General features: G+C 43.0%; 1 protein-coding gene across 2 annotated transcripts in view; it reads right to left on the bottom strand.

Moving 5' to 3' along the window:
* LOC138301259 (keratin, type I cytoskeletal 18-like) overlaps positions 1 to 12,815 on the bottom strand; it is a 41,632-nt gene extending 28,817 nt beyond the window's left edge. The window contains exons 1-2 of one of the 2 annotated variants that reach the window (XM_069241539.1): positions 12,730 to 12,815; positions 186 to 562 (exon numbers count right to left, since the gene is read on the bottom strand). In XM_069241539.1, the coding sequence (XP_069097640.1) occupies positions 186 to 554 (369 nt within the window). In that variant the 5' untranslated portion in view covers positions 555 to 562; positions 12,730 to 12,815. The remainder of the gene's footprint in view (positions 1 to 185; positions 563 to 12,729) is intronic. The other variant, XM_069241540.1, reaches the window with a different exon arrangement.
* Between the last annotated feature and the right edge of the window lie 6,626 nt (positions 12,816 to 19,441).

Genomic DNA, 19,441 nt, shown 5'->3' with positions numbered 1-19,441 from the left:
AAGCAGCAAAGGGGGTGTTAGCTAATATGCCCCTTTTTGGGCCACTTCAAAAGGTTGCAGCATGACCCAGGATTTACAAACAACCCACAAATATTGTTAAAATAGGTTAACACAACTTTCATAAATAAGATTAAGATCGAGATGCACAAATAACTAATTAGCTGGCTAAGCAGAACTTGCCTCACCTCTTGCACAAGAGTGTTTGCCTGGGCAAACATTGGTCCATGGTCCCTGACTACTGGGGCATTTGCTATCATCTTTTCTTGAATTTTTATCTCCAGCTCTTGGTTTGTCTTCTCCAGGTAGCGCACTTTCTCCAAGTACTTTGCCAGCCGGTCGTTTAGGCATTTCATTGTCTCCTTGTCATTCATGTGCATGGCCGCGTTTATCACCTCCTCGGAGCTGAAGCCATTTTTGGTGGGGGAGGTAGCAGTTAGTTTCATGGTAGTCACAGAGGCCCTGGACTTTGGGAGGGCTCTTCCAGCAACAGAGTAACTGCTAAAGGCTGGTCTCTGGCCAAAGGACTGGCTTCTGACAGATAGTGTAGCTGCCATGATACCTGCTGGAGTACAACACAAATATGTTTGATATTTACTCAGTGCAATGCAGAACAACATACAGGACTTATTACAACAGATGAATAACAAACAACTATCATTTTTATATTTGGGGTTTCTAAAAGACAGACTATTTCAGAAGGAAATGATGACTCCTACTTGTAATATGCATTTTGATGTGTAGAGGAAGAGTAGTGCTACCACTGGGCTGTGTGCTGCAGTACGGTTTCAAGAAGAAGGAGTGTGAGACACGGAAGTGACGCACAGCATCCCCTCAATCTTTTGTCGCCACCTCCTGTCCTCCTGCAGAAGAGCAATCCTCTGCTGCCTATGTATGCCTGCTGGCTATTGATGCAAACATGGCATACTTCATGGAGAACCATGTCCCTTTTAAAGACTATGCAGATAGCTAACAGCAATATAAAGGTATGAAACGTTTTCAGCTGAGAATGTTAGACAATGACATTTACGAATACCTGGATGACATACATGTGCCAGTAAACTAATCAAATGTTGGAAATGAGAGAGTATTATTTTAGGCTTACATTAGTTACCAGCAGACACGTCATCAAGTCAACTACAACCAGTTCAGTGTTTATCCACCAGCAATCTGCAGGCCATGACATAGGCTCATAGCTATAGTGGGAACATGAACCTACAAGTCCCAGCTTTTGACTAGTTAAAGGTGACAGGGTGTTGTGTGCTTACACATTGTTTGCCCACCACTCACAAGTAGCTTGATGCTTCTGAATTTTCTTGATTTTTCTGAATTATTTTTGTGCAAGATACTAATAACAATGTATTTCTCATTTAACATGCCATGAAAATGTGCTTAACGCTCATATGTTCATACATTGATGTATGGGATAGTATTTAGCTTAGGTCTAGTGTTTTGTAATACACATATTCACATGTATGACTGTAAGAATGCCCATTAGATTCTTCACACACTGCTTCAGGTATCACGTGTTGACTGTAAACCAGAGCCCTCAAGTGTCACACTGAAGAATTGAAGTCACATGTAAAGAAACACAACAAAAATTTGACAATGGGCTTTGTAAACCCATAATGCACTAAAATTGATAAAACGATGTATCGCGGACTCTACAATTCAACTATTGTAATTTTCTCTACTGTTCGAAGAGTCAATACGTTAAAGACTAGGCAGACTGAATTAACCATATTGGAAATCTGTTTGACATACACTCTAGGCATCTGAATGAAGCTATATTGTTTGGAAACAGAAAAGATCCCATATCCATTATATAAAATATAGCCACACTACAATTATATAGCACATGAGCCAAATAAAACTTATAGTAACAGGAACATAAGGCGATAATCTTATATAACATGTTGTTAAAGACCAGTAATACTCAAAGTACGACCAGGGGCCGCTTGTGGCCCTCTTGACCTTTACATGCACCCCGCTGATGAACAGCAGTACAGGCTGCTGTTTACTTGTTGAGCACTAATATTCAGGAAAAAAATGCTAAGTAAACGGGCAAGCAGTTATTTGCAGGTTAACTGACGTTTTGACCTAACTAAGGTGGTGTTCTGCAACACTTAACTTTAGGAACACCTTTGTTTTTAAAAACATCTTGCAACAAATGTGTAAAGTCGGATTACGTATTTTAAAAAAAAGTATGTTTCATTAACATGAGAGTTTTACCCTACCACTACATTGAGAGGTATATTTTAAGTGCCAGTTTTCAGACATAAATTTAGAAACATTCATGCTTCCCCACTCCACCCTGACATGCCAATAGTGCACTAATAGAAAATCTAGTTGTCATGTGCACCCTTTGGGTGGCCAAGGCTGCTAATATATGTGGACAGCATTATACTCAAACACAACAGAAGGTTCTGTACAATGTACATTCTGAACTTATGTATTTCGAGGTCCTCTTATATGACATAATAAGAAAAAGGAGGCAACGTGAACAAAAATACCTGGCTAGAATCACCCAGTTTGGTCAAGGGAAAAGCCAAGACTGAGCCCAGGTTTTTCGGTTTCAGATTGTGCAGTTCAGCCAATAGATGTACTTGCTTTGCTTCCCCTCCCACCACCTTACACTATCCCTGACCTATCGGGACCCCATACTCCCACCCCTCTGGCATCAGCGCGGCCCTCTGTTACACTGCAGACCATACATTGTGGCCCCGGGGCAAATGTTTGCGAATGCCCATGTTATACACCTTCATCAACCCATAATGCTATATCTTCATCTTTATCAAAGCAAACTACCTATTGCCAAATGCATTTCTAAAAAAATACAGGGGTACGTAACTGGTAATGTAATGAGCACAAATGGGAAATAAATGCCTGCTCATACACGAAACAACCAAACATTATTTGTAGATAAAATAGGTGTGGGACATGTAATTTATCCTCAATTGAGTTGTCATCCTCTGAAGTTTGAGATGGGACCTTTCAGAAGGAGCAAAGGGATGGTCTAAGGTAATGGGATGGAGGTCATCGTGCTCGTACACCAGGCCACAGGGATCATACAGCAGCAGAGGACCACCTTCTGAAGGTTGACAAAATTATGCAGCAATAAAAGACAAATTATGGGGCACAATAGGACTCAAACTTTATCAGTAATATTCAGTTATTTTGTCATTGTAAGTGTCTGAGCAAAGTTGCACCTGATTAGTATTAATTTAACACCAGAGTCCAGCAATCAGCAATTGGAAGGCGGGGTGTTTACATTTGCAAAGGATCTAACACTGCAAAACTGTGCGTGGCACCTTTTGTTCAGCATCTTTTTATCCATTTGAGCTGGAAACTTATTTATATGCAGTAGATGATGGATTTTGTGGCCAAATCATGATTTTTCAGAAACCGCCACACAATTGAATAACCCCACTGACCCTGACATACACAGAGTGGACGAAATGTCTTGGATGACCCAATCCTGCTTTGCGCTGCTCCTTTCAGCTATACAAGAGCACTTCATCGGGGGAGGTATATTTTTTAAAACGCACCCCTTTCTTATTATGGATTGAATCCTCTGCTTGGGTTGGGCCCTTTCGGGCCCCTCTTCTGCCCTGCGCTCACATGACCACGTGGGCATAATGTGCGGAGACCGCTACAGTAGGTAGGCCGCAACCCCTTTACTCACGTGGGTGATAGCAGCAAATGAATGACGAGATATTGGGCGCGTGCCTGACAGGGAGGGCGGGTGGGGCTTGGCGCTTGTGCTCACTGGTCAGCCTCCCTGTGGCATGCCCACTTACAAAGACAAACACCACAGGCTGTTCGCCGCTTCACATTTTTGTGTGAATTAATTGAACTAATGACTTAAGGATTCAGACACAGAAGTGATTGCCTCACTCGCTATCTAGCTCCAATTACACAAGTGTGCACGTGCTCAGAGTTTCGGTGCGTGCACGGGAAAGGGAAACACACTCAAGCGCTCTTTTCCTACTTGGCTAACAGAACTTATTTTTCACTTACGCACGCAATCCGAGTAAAAAAAACAAAAACGCATTTTGTGAGTCAGGCCCGAGGGTCCAACTCAACTCAGAACATGAATAACCAACGTTAGCTGCGCGTATATTGAAAACATTGACTCCATATGGTTTTAGGTGATGCCAAGCACTCATTTGTTGAAAGTGGTAAACAAATGTTTGGCCTGGGAATTGGAAAAAGTCCCAAGGCAATGGGAAATCCAGCACCTTTTGGAAAGAATGCAAAACACAAAGATGAGCTTCTTTGAGACTACACGGAAGTTTACTCACTGAGGATAACGGAAAGAGCACGGAGGTGTATTGTTACTGGCTTAATCTTTCAATCACACGCAACCCATCCTCTGACCTTAAGTTTCCCCATCACCAAACACAGCCAACTCTTTGGAAGCTGAGAAATGCTCTTTTTTCCATGGAATGTTGTTCTCTTTCTGTTTGCCAATGTATGTGTCTTCTAGCTGTTTGCTGACTTTACTGACAGTACATTATTACTGAAAGCTCGAAGCAACGTAGCCCAATGGTTGCCAACCTGTGATCTGGGGATCTCCAGAGCTTCCTCAGGAGGTCCGCTATTGCTTAAAAAATTTAATAATAACAGATTAATAAAGTATATACAAATAAAGTTGCTAAATGTAAAACTGAATGTTTTTAAATGTACTGTAAATGGCAAGTAATTTTAAATTGGAGGCTAAAATTAAATTAGTATCCGTAGATTCATATGTCGGAGCAGTGAAGGAGCATCAAACAGAATATAGTATGGGCGATGTGTGGCTTCCATTGAATTTAGAAAAGCTCCAACCTTCCTATTGAATTGAACTTGTTTCTCTTTTTATTTATATTTGTTTGAAAATCAAATACAATGTATAATTTGTGTATGTGCTTGATGAATGCTTGTTTCTGTATTTTTTGTGTGTATTGTTCTGTGGTTCAAATAATGGACAACATTTAGGCCGGTGTCCCTAGCTTTCAGTAATGAGTGGGGGATACCTGGATTCCAATAATGATTTAGTGGGGGGTCCAGGGTTCCAGTAATGATAAAGTGGGGGTGCATAGAAGTCAAAAAGTTGAGCACCACTGGCCTAGCCTACTTTCAAACTCTACAAATGTTTCAGGCTTGATTTACCTAGTTACTCAGATCTTTCTCTGGTTCATCAGTATTTTCACCCATTCACTGACACATTCATCGATCTGTTCCTTCCAAGCCACCCAATCATTCACATTTTCAGCTCCACCTATTATCTATCCGCTCTCCAGCCATCCACCCAACATTGACCAATTTGTTGTTTTAGCTATCAATGTCATGCTATGTGTAACTTGCTACAGCTACCAATTTATTATATCCATATTGATTTAAAATCACCCCACGCACTTCTTGATTTAATGCAGTTCTATACATTGCAAACATGACCCAACAGAGTATCTGAGAGCTTTACATAAGAACTGGTAATACTGCATACTAGCAGTTTACAAAAGAAGAACAACACAGATTTTACTGTACAAAAACAGTTTACACAGTAACATTAATTTAGAAAGACATTCTGCAAAAAAGTATAATCCTACAGGGAAAGGTAATTTAAATAGGAGTGATTTTGTTTTCAAAAGGAGAATAACAAAGGTAGAACATAACTAAAGGTTATTTATTACATTGCATGTCTGGTTCATTTATTGTTTGCATGACAATAAAGTGTTAGAGACCCAAAACTGGTGCCAAATCAGTTCTTAGGATATACAAGGCATTGAGCTGTCTAGCTTTTTCGCTAGAAGTCCACACCAACAATATGATTGTCTTCTCAAATACTACAGAGTAAAGTTAATGAATTGTGCCAGCTCACAGCTGTGTGCCTGCCCCGTGCTGTTGCAACAGTTTGTCCTCGCGATGCTCCCAGCGTAGCACTTCACACCACTCCTCAAGTGTGAATCTGAGAGTCTACACTTCACTGGAAGCTTGGCTCAGAGCTAAGATCACAAAACTTGTGGAGAGAAGAAGGCTCCTAGAAATGTTGCCCTGGTGGCCTTTAAATATACATTGAGTACCTTACACATGCTGCCCAATAGTGCTTAATGGTAGCCCACTTGTCGCACAGGTGTCTATGTACTATGGAAGCCCAGGTTGCCCAGGGAGCTCCATGAACCTCACTTTTCCCAAAGCACTCTATGAAGTACACCTTCCCAGAAGCCCTCTATAGTTTCACAACTTCCCCTAAGTCCTGTATGGCTGCATACTATCATCAAAGCCTTCTTTGGAAGTACACCTTTCCCGAAGCCCTCCATTGTAGCACACCTTCCCTAAAGTCCTCTATGGTAGCCCACCTTCCTCAAAGCTCTGTATTGTAGTACACCCTCTCCAAGACCCTTTGTGGAAGCACACCTTCAACAACGCCCTCTATAGAAGGCAATTAATCTAAAACATTGTATGGCTGGACACCTATATGAAAGCCCTCCATGCTAGAACACCTTCCAAAAAGCCCACTATTGCTGGGCACCATCCCCAAAGCTCTCTGTGGTAGCACACATTTTCCACAAGGTGTCTATGGTGGGACACCTTCCCTAAAGCTCTCTATGTCTTCTACTTACCTTCCACAAAGTCTACTGTGCTAATACTCCTTCCCCAAAGCCGTCTGTGGCAGCACATCTTGACAGGATGTTTATGGCTGGACATCTTCCATAAAGCCCCTTAGGTCTACACACCTTCAACAAAAGTTCATCTCTCCCAAAGGCCTCTATGGCTGGACAATTCACCCAAAGCCTGCTATGGCAGCACACCTTTTGGTGCTATGTATACAGGAACAGGCTCTTGCAGCCCCCTGAGGCACGCAGGGGCCCCAACCCTTCAGGGGCCCCAGTCATTCTGGGTGCCCCGATTTAGCACAATGTCAATGAATGTCTCATATGGGAATCTTTGGGGTCCACTCATCACATTCTGCAGGGGGCCCCTTCATTTTGCATTATGCCACTCTATACATAGTGACACAAGTATAAACAAATTCTCAGAATAAACACAACGCTGGAAGGTGTAGCAGAGGTGAAAGTACAGACTTTACAATGTCCATATCAGCACAAGCGCAGCATGATAGAGCATGAATTGAGCTTGAGATGAAGAATGACATTGCAAGGATCACTATGCAAGGTTGCGCCCCTAGCAAGGTGACTCAATTCTGGGTTGGCCTAGCCCTTGTGTCCTGGAGGTCACAGACAGATGGTGCAGCATTCATTGACAGGGCAAGGGGGTGTAATACCAATTGTACACCGTACTCACTCCCTTTTAAGCAACTTGTTGGATCATAAAGATTCACTGGTAAATTAAGCAGCAGCACTGCTTATTCGGGGTTTAAAAAAACAGGGGAAAGCGGGTCGATGTGGGAGGCACAGGTGGTAGCCACGCTTTAAACTACAACAAGCAGGCTACGGGCAAAAGGGAAGAAAAGGGGAGAGCAGAAAAGAGATGTCAAGTGAAACAAGAAGGATAAGCCAGTGAAGGGAACCCAAAGCGGGTTATATTTCCATTGTAGAAGCAATTTTATGGCATGCAGAGTGGGATAGAAAGCCCCCTCATTTAGGCTATGAACAAGAATACTCCCTCGCAGCATCACATTCCTGTCGCAGTTTGGTTCACATCTAAGACTCAGTGACAGATTTAGCAAGACGTTGTACCGGTGCAAAGTCATGCAAAGTGATGCAAATCGTTCAAAATCCTAATAAAGTACTTCTGTTCCATCGCAAAACTTTTTTTTGCGCTGGAATATTGCCCTAAAAGTAATCTAAATAGTGCTTTGCAATATTTTGTGTTAAGGGGGCAACCCATAGGTGGTATATGGGGGCTTCCACACTTTCAACCCTCGTTTTTGATGCAATACTCTATATACTATAATTAATAGACAGGCTCTCTGTCAAAATAATGGTGTGTCCTTGAAGCAGGAGTTAAAAGTAGAAATGTTTTCATTTCTTATGACTTTTCACTTATTGCATGTGTGCTGTACAGTACAGCACAAATCAACTGTATACAAAGTATTAAAGTTAGCTTAAGTGTAGTATTTTGTACTCTCAGCCTGTTTGTAAGCCAGAATTGAGGAACAGATACCAATGCCACATTTTAGTCCATGTGTCTTTGCGATACTGTCTTGCAATGTTCAAGTTTGCTTGTTGCACTGCATTGAGCTAAAATGTAATAATTCTGCCCCTGAGATCTTATTTGTTGCAAAACAGTGCCCCAAAAATTGCTACAAAAGTCTATACCATTGTTGCATTGGAGGGTGCAGGCGTATCATAGTGTCATGCACCCACTCCGTTGCATGAGTTTTGGGTTACATTAAATACATCCGTGTGCGTAAAACTAACGCACATACAAGATGCACCACGACTGTGTCACTCACTACTCAGTCACCACCACCAGGGCCAAGTGAGACTGAAGGAGAAGACGGACTCTCATTACATAACTTCTAACGCAAGTGTTCTGAAGTGACTGAAAGGTAGCATGTAGTGCCTAATGAAGGAAGAATTAACACGTGTCCAGAGATAGAGGAGTGAATATGTGGCACAACAAGGAAGCAACGGTAGTGGATAAAAAAACAATAAACGCGTTATATAAAGATTAGTGCAGCAAAAGGGAATTTTAGGTATCATAAGATGTGCAAGGCTGGAGACCCTGCAACTTCTGTGAGTATTGTAAAGGGCAGACAGGAAAAGGACGACAATAAGTGGACCTGACTACTAAATTGTTTCTCTGGCTAAAATAATCTCAGACTTTGGCATACTTATAAATTAGACACTTTGGGGTAGATTTAAGAGTCCCTACCGCCATTTTAGCGCCACCATGGCATAATTTTTTCGACGCTAAGGCGGCACTAAAATGCCATTTTCCCTGCGCCATATTTACAAAGTGGCGCAACGCATGCATTGCACGACTTTATAAACTCTTGCGCCACATTATGCCTGCGACTGGCATAATGTATGCAAGGGGGAGTTGCCCTGTTAGGGGGGCCGAAAAAATGGTGCAAGGAAATCTAAGAGATTTCCTTGCGTCATTTTTTTTCAGCACTTTTAGCGCCTGCTCAGAGCAGGCGTTACAAGGGGGCTTCCATTATTTATAATGGGCTCCTATGTACTCTGTAGGAGTAGCACCAACATTCTGGTGCTACTCCTACAGAGTACATCAATAGCATTAAAAAATTGTGTGATTGACCCCCACCCTGCGCTATGGTGCGCCGTGTTTCAAATATGGCGCACACGTGGTGGGGGCACAAGGAAAGTGGCTCTGCACTGGGTGCAACGCACTTTTCTTAAATCTGCCCCTCTGTTTCTGATACCAGGGGCAGTGGTAAGGTCGTGAGGGTGAACACACGGCCCTACTCTTAAAGAAGTTGTGAATATCCAGGTGATGTATGACTCTCCAAGGATGAGGGTTACAACTCCCTCCACTCTCAGGCGTATGTTCTGCTCTTTACTCAGTTTTACAACTTACATGCCTGAATTCATGCTTTTCCCTTTTCTAGCATATTCCCGTTTCCCCTAACCTTAACTGGGTGCATTGACAAAATGCCGAGTGTCTGCACGCAAGGGGATCGAGATTGTGAGAATTTTATTTTTCATGAAAAATGTTTTTCCATTAAAAAATCTTTTCATGTCTCACACTGCTGGCAAAATGGGAGAAATATGCTACAGGCCTTTTATTTGGTCCATTGGGCAGTAAGTTAACATTTGAATGAAGCGTGAGAAAGGAAGTTCTAATGTTTGTGAACCCGGTAATCATTAAGCTGGGTGGGAGTTCACCATCTGTGTGTTGTGTATCCTCAGCAGCGGCCGACATTTTTTATAATGCTCAGATCTAGAATCTATCCAGGTAATCAATAGTTTGTGAATATTCTTATATAGAGCCAAACAGTTAAGTAAACTGAGTCCAGGTGCCTTTGATAATATATGCATTTCCCTTTGGGGAAATAGAGAGTCAGAACTATTATTTTAAAAACAAAATGTGAATGAATGTCTAGTTGAGCAGGGTTTGGGTATTCACACATCACTGTCTTTCAGAAGCGTAGACTTCATGCCTAATTCAAAGGCGTAAGGAGAGACAAACCACCGGTTGCAGATTCATTTACGCAGAGCAGAAACTTCCCAAGGAAGGAAACAAAGAGACCTGTAGCATCATCATAAAATGAGTCAAAGATGAAGGTACCTTGTGACCTGCAAGCCAAAAATAGACGTAGGGAGTTAGCTAAACCCACTGAGCAACCTTGCCATCAAGAATGCAAGAATGGATGAGCAGCTTGGCCTGTACGAGTGTTAGGTCTCAAATGAGCTGCTTTTTATGCGTGGATGGATTGTCGACATTTAGTACAGCACAAGCCTAGCTCCTAGAAGCAGCAGAGCACTTTACAAAGGACACTGCAATTGCAGCAGAAATTCCAAAAATGATGGGCTGTGGGTAGAAAAGTACTGTGTGATGAGGCTCTGGAATAAGAGAAACAGGGTGCAATGACGTCACCAAGTGGGGTGTTTTGAAAATATAATTAGGACAGTACCGGGCACGATAATTGCTTATTACATCACATAGATTTTACATATAGCAGTTAATCTTGCATTGCACATAGTTACAGTGTATCGGTCAAGTGCGAAGACAGAATTGGCATCCTAGTGTCCTAGGCAGAACCGGCGCAAGTAAACCACAAGACCAAGGGACAGATCTTTTTTTTTTACCAGAACTGAGTACAAAGCTGCTCAACACTGCCGCAATGTTTGGGCTGCAGCTCCACATATCCTCTAGGTTATCTCGTGCCCTAAACTATTACATTCCCTGGGGCAGATTGATCAAAAGTTTGCAGCGCTGCAAACGCACAGAAAGTGACACAAAGCAGCACAGTCTTCAAAGGGTATTTACAAAGGTGCCCTTTTTCCAGCACAAATGGCGTTTTGCGCCACTCTGTGTCGAAGAGGTGTTACGTGGGTGGTACTTTGGTACCCCAGTGGAAGACCCATGTTTTTTAAGTGAAGCCATGTCTACTACGCTAATCAGAACAGAGCACGTTTTGTGTAAAAAACATAACAGCTCATTGGGACAAGCACACATTTAAGTAATATATTCATTTCTGCAAAATGTTCACACATTGCATGTGTACTGCACTGAAGGGCGCAAATCCAGTGTGTGAAGGATTTTGTACTAGAAGGATATATTGACCTGTACTAAACATCACAGACACACAACTCCTTCGCACCAGGGTGCAAAGATGTGCGCATGTCTCTAGAGAGTCAGTTTGTGTACCAGCTTAATGAAATAGAGCAGCAGCCCATATTTAGTAAATATGACCCTGTACTGCCCTCTCCCCTCCACCCCCCAGTACAACACAGCACAGCAACTTTGGGTGCTACACTGCGATGTGTTAAAATCTAGTAGATCTGCCCATCTGCATTTTTGATTTCCTGTTGTCCCAAAGAGTGCTAAGCAACCAAGAGACATGTGTCGAATAATCCCCACATACTGAACACCAATACATTAAAACTTTTCCCTTGGCATATTCTTTGAGACTTCTTGGACATGTGTGTGTTAAGGTTGCATGTAAGATAGCTCAGCGAGTTGATGCGCAAACTGTCGGTACCTGTGTGGAATCTACAGACTACTAGTACCATGTCCAAGTCTATAAAAAAACAGAATTGGCGAGGGTAATGGTGCACTTTTTTGTGCAGTGCTGAGAAGGTGCAAAGTTCCGGAAGGAAGCGCTGTATACTGGAGAAAGGTGCACCATAATAAAATGTTTCATCAGTCTCATTCGCCTGTTTTATCTTTCTTGGCAAAGTGTCTCAATAGTAAGAAACCTGGCTGGTCCTGCACATACTGCTGAGCTCTTGATGCAACCTGTAAATTGTAGGTTCTATTCCTGGCTAGGGTGGCCAGATTTTGAGGAGAAAAAAACAGGGACAGGTCATACATAAAAAAGGACTAAGGACTTTACACTCACTTTTATATCTGGCATGTCCCATTTTTTCGAGTAGCTTTGTGAATGTGTGCCTATACGTGTGTGTTTACACACATATATATATATATATATATATATATATATATATATATATATATATATACACACATATATATATATATATATACACACACACATTTACAAGACTACACATATAAAAATAACTATGGCTTGACCTCCCACCCTGCACCACCAATCCACCCCCACCCACCTCTCTCTGCTCCCCACTCTGTCCCTCTGCCAGGAGCAGACAGGGAACTGTGTTGCCTGACAGTAGCAGATAACTTACTTTAATTATTTCATACTTTATAGGGCTCTTTCATTTATGCTTCCCCCAGTTGATCAAACCTTTGTCCCAAAATCCGGGACATTTATTTAATAATCTGACCTTTGTCCCAAAAACCGGGACATTTGTTTAAAATTAAGAGAAGCGACGGGGCACCTGGACAGTCCTCTAAAAACCGGGACTGTCCGGGAAAATCCGGGACGTCTGGGCACCCTGTTCCTGGCACCGTGGACTCACCCTTCAGCCCTAACAATTTCACTACGGTTATCTTTGAGTATAGATGGATAACAAAACATACTATGTACAGAGCTCCGACCCTAGATGCATTTGGGTAGTAAGTGAAATACAATTCTACCCTGGTGTTTGTGTGCCCAAGAATGTCTGCTCTGTGATGTCTGCGCTGCAGGTGACCCTTACAATAACAGAAGTAGGTTTGGACAGGGACACTTACTGTCTGTGCTGGGCTGGGCAGATGCTCTCCGATGGCGTCCTTGCAGATAGTGTGTCGCCTCACACGAGGATGAGCTCCGGAGGTGTTTATATTCCCAGGAGAGGCAGGTAAGCTGATCTGCTTGAGCAGACGTGGGAGGGACAGAAGGCTACGTCAAGGAGCGGGGTAGGTTGAAGACACTAATTAACAGACGAGGCCTTGGAGTCGGGTAATTTACAGCGACTGCAACCTGAGACTCACCCAGAGCAGTTCAGAAGCTCCGATGCCCTCGCACTGACAGAGGCAGGAGGGCACCGCACCACCCTGCCCAGGAAGCTGCCTTTGTTAGACATGAAAAGGCGTGGGTGACAGGTGATATACTCCAAGGGGCTGAATGACTAGAAACAAGAAAAAAAGACGTGAAAAGAGTAAATGAAATGAGAATATGTGAAAATGGGCTTTCCCAAGAACGTGTCGGAAGTGAAAATGCTTGAAGCCCCACAGTTTTTACTGGTGCATCTTTGCTAAGTCCCCAGAGCCTGGGCTCATTGTATAATCTGTCGCCGTATGTCCACAGCTCGCAGCTTCGTGCTACAGTTTGTATGGACAGCAGGGCACCTTTTCACTCAGGTAATTGACGGTCAAATGTGTAGTAGTGTTTTTTAAAAAATCTAACCTAATAATTTTAAGAGGGCATTCAGTGTAGAAAAAACACATTTCTCTTTATCCAGTCCTGAGTCTTCAACAATCACCATCATTAGACATTCCAGAATGTTCCTTTTTGAGACCTATTGTAGCCTCGTTCAGTGGATGGCCCCTTTAAGAGACCCTGGATCTCCTTCCGGTCCCTGTACCTTGTGGCTTCCTTTCTGCACCAGAAAGTCATACTCTGACCATTTTGTGACTCTCTATAACCAAGACCCATTGGCTGCCCGCTATCTATTTGTGAGACCGAGTGACACCCTATTTGTTTTTCATCGCAGGAGGCTCGTATTCAAGACTTACAGGCTGTCCACATTACGACTCCTTAGCTATATAGTCAAGAGTTGTGAGCTTTATCCAGCCCCAGGGCTCATGCTCCATCCACCCAGTGGCTCCGTCCGTACATCAGACCAATGGGCTGTTCACACTGTGACGACCCTGTCAATACTCGAGGCTCTAGGATCCGTAGCTCCTATCCGTAGCCAGGGCTCATAAGCTGTACAGGTTTTTACTCTCCAGTTACGGATGAGACTCAAAGAGCATCTATGTTGTAACTACCTGCTTACACCTGAGAGACTACACCATCCATCGTGTGACCTTCTGTTATTTCAGGTACTCTTGGGTGGACCTCCCTGTAATCCCCTACCCATTACAGAGACTCTTTAGGGATTTACTATGTGTCTTCCTCGCTATACCCCAAAACTCAAGGAACATTTATGCATGACTGCCTATCCACCCCAAGGCTCGTGGGCCGTCTGCCTGGTGAGATCCTGTCTATACTTGACACACATGGGATGTCCACCTGACGACTCCCTATCTCTATATGAGACTCAATGGTCATCCACCCTGTGAATCCCTATTTAAACCCATGACTTATGGCATCTATCTATGCACGAGACACATGAACTGCTTCCTATCTATATCCGAGGTTCATGTTCCTTCTGCCTGAAACATCATAGCTGTGCGAGAGATGCAAATTCATGCCACCACATGACTTGGCAAACCATACCCTACACCTATACACCATCCATCCTGTGACTTCCTGTATATGGCCAGTGCCCATAGAATGTCCACCTTGTGACTCGTGATTCTCTATGACTCGAAGTTCAGGGTGACCACCTTGTGTCTCTCTCTGAGATTCTTGGGCCACTCCCATATCGAGGACTTATGGGCCTTGTGGCTCTCTATCTAAGGAATAAACACATGAACCACATTATTGAGAATCTCTGATAGTACCCAGATTTCACAGTCTGTCCAGCCTGTGACTCAATAGCTAAACCGGGGGCTCATGATTTTTCAACCAGTGACTCCCTATCTATCCCTGAGAGTTGTAGTCCCTTCATCCTCACAATCTCTATCAGCACCTGAGACTCATGGTACCTCCACCCACATATTCCCTATCTACACCCGAATCTAATGTGCCATTTGTCCTGTGACCTTATTTTGACAAATCTCTCTGTACATGTTTTAGCCCCTTGAACTTCCTTTTTTGGACTACAAACCATCCACGACCTGTAGATTACAAGGCTATCTCTGTAGTAGGTATAACAACCTTTTGGACATGTTCAGTGACCTGTAGATTACAGATCTCTGACTCACGTTCTAACCAGAAATATGGAGATCCAGTCACTTTCATACCCAAAAACTGTGCCACCCCTCTATCGCGTTCGCTCTTTATGTGTACACCTGTCCTCTTCTGTGTGTGAACAGGGAGCAGCTTCCACTCTATAACAGTCAAAATAATGGGTTTTGTGGGCATTTGTTTAGAATATCTTTAGTGATTTGTGATATGCTTGCTGCAACGCAGAAACAAGAAAATAAAAATTCTGAAGCAGGCGAAATGAACAACTTTGGAGTTGCAGCCAAGGGCATTACGCCAGACAGCAGTGGAGATGCTCTTTTTATGATACTTGGGCTGAAAGATGGGTTTCTGAAGCCTCATTCATGGATCAAAATGTCCTCTTTTTTCGTTGGCCCGAGCAGCAGGATCCAAGGGAGACATGTGTCTATTCCCAGTACACGCGGGGGAAGGGGTGGGGCGCAAGGCTCGTTAGCATTGGGGATGTAGTCTCCGGGGTCTAAAGAGACTTGGGAAGGAGGAACTCCTCCCCTTTCTTTGGATATCAGCCTCAGGGATAGGGTCCTTGTGGCACCCTAGAGGATCATCCCTCCCATAAATAAGGTTTTTCGCTGCCTCCTTTGCTCTTCTTCTCTCTGATGGGTGTTTCTTGTAGTAGCGCAGGAGAATATACTTGTTTTTTAAAATGTTGCCACAGATTAACGAATCCTCCATAAACTTGCAATAAAATAATAAAAAAAATGTTTGGTCCCCAGCTGGGTCCCACTGGAACCCCACCCCCAGACCAGGTTGTGGGGGGACAGGCAGGGTATCCCTTCACTGCCCCTTATGTCTTGTTTTAGTCTTTTTGTTTCCAGGACATGGGACTGATTCCCAAGTCCTAAGATGACTGCCGCCACATCCATGTTGATGTGGTAGCAGCCAATCAGATCTCAGCATAAGATCTGCCGGGTCTGCGTTTCCTTAATGGCATGACCAATTCAACGTTTTTGACCAATAATTGCTCAAAAACCATTGAAGGGATTCTGCCAAATTTGGTCTAAATCTATTTAGTGGTTTTTAGGGTCAAGCCTGGGATAACATGCGCTAGCGCATGTATATCACTCGTGAGGTGCTGTTGTATTTAGAAAAGGGCTTGGACCCCACCCGTTGCTTATCATTTGTTGGATTGCATAGCACTCTTCTTTACAGCCTTGTAATTGGTCACAGCTGGTATATCATCATTTTCATTCCTGTCCATGGAGCAGGGTCCAACTTATTGATTCAACATAACCAGTGCCGTCTGTTGCTCCTGATTTGAGTAAGGTACTATTTTTTTTTTTACCTTCAGAGCCCTGCAAACTGAAGGCGCATGACTGGCAAAAACTTGCCCAGCAGGACAGACAAAAATTCCAAGTTGTATTTTCTATTGTTAACTTTTTATGTTTTGTTTTGTTTTTGCTCATGAGTGCTGTTCTCAGAAGATGGCCATTATCTTGTTCTAAATATTGCAAAGCAACATTGTTTCTTTCTTATGTGAATTTTTTTTAATTATGCTTTAACACCAATCATGCAGTACGTCCCAGTCCACCCCACAGCAATCCGATCCGCTCCACTCCAATGTAAATTTTCATGATTTTCTGTGATTTATTCATAAAATATTCTGGATTATGGAAAAATATGGAAGAAAAAACACAGACTCATTTATAAACTAATTCATTCGCTCATACATGCATTCCGAGGCTCAGGCGCCCACTCACACACCCACTCAGACACTCATGCACACACTTAGACCCACTCATAGATTCACACACCCACTTTCAGGCCCACTCAGACACTCACGCACCCATCCACACATCCACTGACAGCGACAGGCCCCGTGGTCAACCTGCGCTAAGCACAGCCAAAGGCCATGCGTGGCCGGGGTTGGGTGGATATAAGGGCTTGGCAGTAAGGCTTGGCTGCAAGGTCAGGCCTTGCGACCAACTCCCGCCGTGCGTGGGGGGGGGTTGGAATAACATATAGTAATTCAAACTACTTTACATTAAAAAAATATAGAAGTTCACTGAAAGCACCAAAGGTTACAGGAACTTTATAGTTATGTTCTGAATTTACTTGTGAAAAACTATTGAAATTCATCAGTTATAGTTAGAGTTCTTTCAAGTAACTATAGCTCGCGCCCTAAAGTAACTGCAACTCGCGCCTTCACCATGCACAGCTAATTACTCCACATATTATGTCATTGATGAGATCTTGTATGGCATGTTTGATATCACTGCAACGTTTGCAATAACAATATTGATAAGAAAACTGTGCATGGCAAGGGTGCAAGTTATAGTTACCTTTGGGTGTGAGTTATAGTTATTTGAAAGAACTCTAACAATAACTGCTGAATTCCTATGGTTTTGTACGAGTAAATTCAGAACATCACTGTAAACTTATTTTTTTTCAATGAATATTAATATGTCTAGATATTACCTAGTGGTGGTTGCCACTAGGTAGTTATACTTAGGACCTTTGTTTTGCTAATAACTTTGGCACTTTTTGTTGAATCTTCGTGTTATTTTCCAAGAAAATACGAAAAAAAGAGGGAGTCCCAAAATGCTTTTTCCCCAATCATTTTTTCATAGAGATTTTGAACAGTGATAGAACCCGAACGACTGGATGGAATTACACCATATTTGGTAGAAAAGTAGCTCTTGGTCCAGAAAGCACCTTTATTGTGATTTGGTGTAAATCCAGTCAGCAGTTTAAGAGAAATTAAAGAAAATCAAAATTTGTATACATAGGGATGCGAAGGATTCACGACCCCTCCCGATCTCGTGCTGAGACCTGATTGGCTTCCAACACTTCAACTAGGAAGTGTTGGCAGTAAAAAAAGTAAAATTTAAGAAAAGGGCAAGGGGGACGGGCTCCCTGACCTTTTATCTCTGGTGGTGGGAGCCGAGAGGGACACCACCCGGTCTAAAAAGCACTTAAAAAAAAAATTCTGTTGCAAATTTGCGACGGGGTCACAAATCCGGGCCAATATTAAAAAAAAAAAAAAAAAAACCCTTTGTCATTCTTAAGCCCCGGGTGGATCAAGTCCTGGGGGCATTAATATTTGTAATGAGTTGGGGCCATCCAGCCACCCCGCAGCCCCAGGGATGCCACCTCCTGGGGCTTAAGTCAAATTTTATGCGGGGGGTGCACAGCAATGCACTGCTAATTACCGCACAAATTACAGCACTCATATCATCTTTGATAACATTATTGATTTGTCACTGTAACACCTGCACTACAATTATTGATCAGATAACTGCATGGCTGGGGTGTGCATTGTGGTTATCTTAGGGCATGAGTTATAGTTACTTGGGATAACTCTAACTGGTGAATTTCTATGGTTTGGTACATTTAAACTGTGAGCCTAACTGTAATGTCCCAGTAACCTTTGATTTTTTAAGTGAATATATATATATATATACATATATATATGCTTTTTGTGAATTGGTGCAAACCTATTAAACCCGTCAAAACCGCCAGCGGGTAGTTATAATTAGGATCGTGCTTCCATCAGAAATGCCATTTTGTGTTGCTAATAATTCAGCCCTGTTTGAGGAATCTCCATGAAACATTCCAAAAAAGTGCTATGATTTGACTATTTTGCACATTTAAAGTTTCGGGGTGATCCGTCAAGCATGACCCAAGGAAAAAGAATGGTCCCAAAACACCATTTCCCCATCAATTTTTCCATAGGACCTTAGTTCAAAATGAGTGTTTTTTTAGTTTTGATATAAATCTGTTCAATAGGTTTGGAGAAATGAAGGTGAAAAGAAATTGTATATATAATGCAGCCGAAGCGACAGATCTCAAACTGAGGTCTGATTGGCTGCCACCACCTCTGCCAGGAAGTGGTGGCAGCCATATTAGGACTTGGACTCAGTCCTGAGTTCTAGAAAAAATGTAAGCAAAGACTTAAGGGGGCAGGGTGAGGGATACCCTGATGCCATAGGTCCAAACATGTATTTTTTTTATTTTTGCCGTGAGTTCACTGAAGAGCCACAAATCCATTGCAAATAAAAAAAAAAGTGCAGGGTCCTGTGCTTCTTTTTTAAAGCCCCTCTGGGTGGGCCAGGGGGATGTCACATCTTTACTTTTATTGGGGAGGGGGCATATGGCCCTCCTTCCTAAGCTGGTTTTAACCATGGGGACCCCATTCCCCGGGGCCCAAAATATTTTGTAATGGGAGGCGGCGCTTGCCCTACCCCCAGGCTGTTTTCTGCCATGGGAAACAAGTTTTCCAGGGCCTGAAGTATAATTAAGGGTAGGGAGCATGGAACCCCCCCTCCCCAGGCCAGCTTGACCCTGGAGACCTTGCAGCTTCCCTCCCTGAGCCTTCAAAAGGCTTTGGGGGTCCCATCCACTAGGCCTGCCACTATTACAAAAAGGGAGGGCCTTTTGGGTGATACCCTGAAATCAGTCCCAGGGTGCTTA

Source organism: Pleurodeles waltl, chromosome 6 (assembly GCF_031143425.1).
Source record: "Pleurodeles waltl isolate 20211129_DDA chromosome 6, aPleWal1.hap1.20221129, whole genome shotgun sequence".
NCBI lineage: Eukaryota > Metazoa > Chordata > Amphibia > Caudata > Salamandridae > Pleurodeles > Pleurodeles waltl.
The sequence above is the reverse complement of the archived record's forward strand: the minus strand, read 5'-3'. Positions and strand labels throughout refer to the sequence as shown.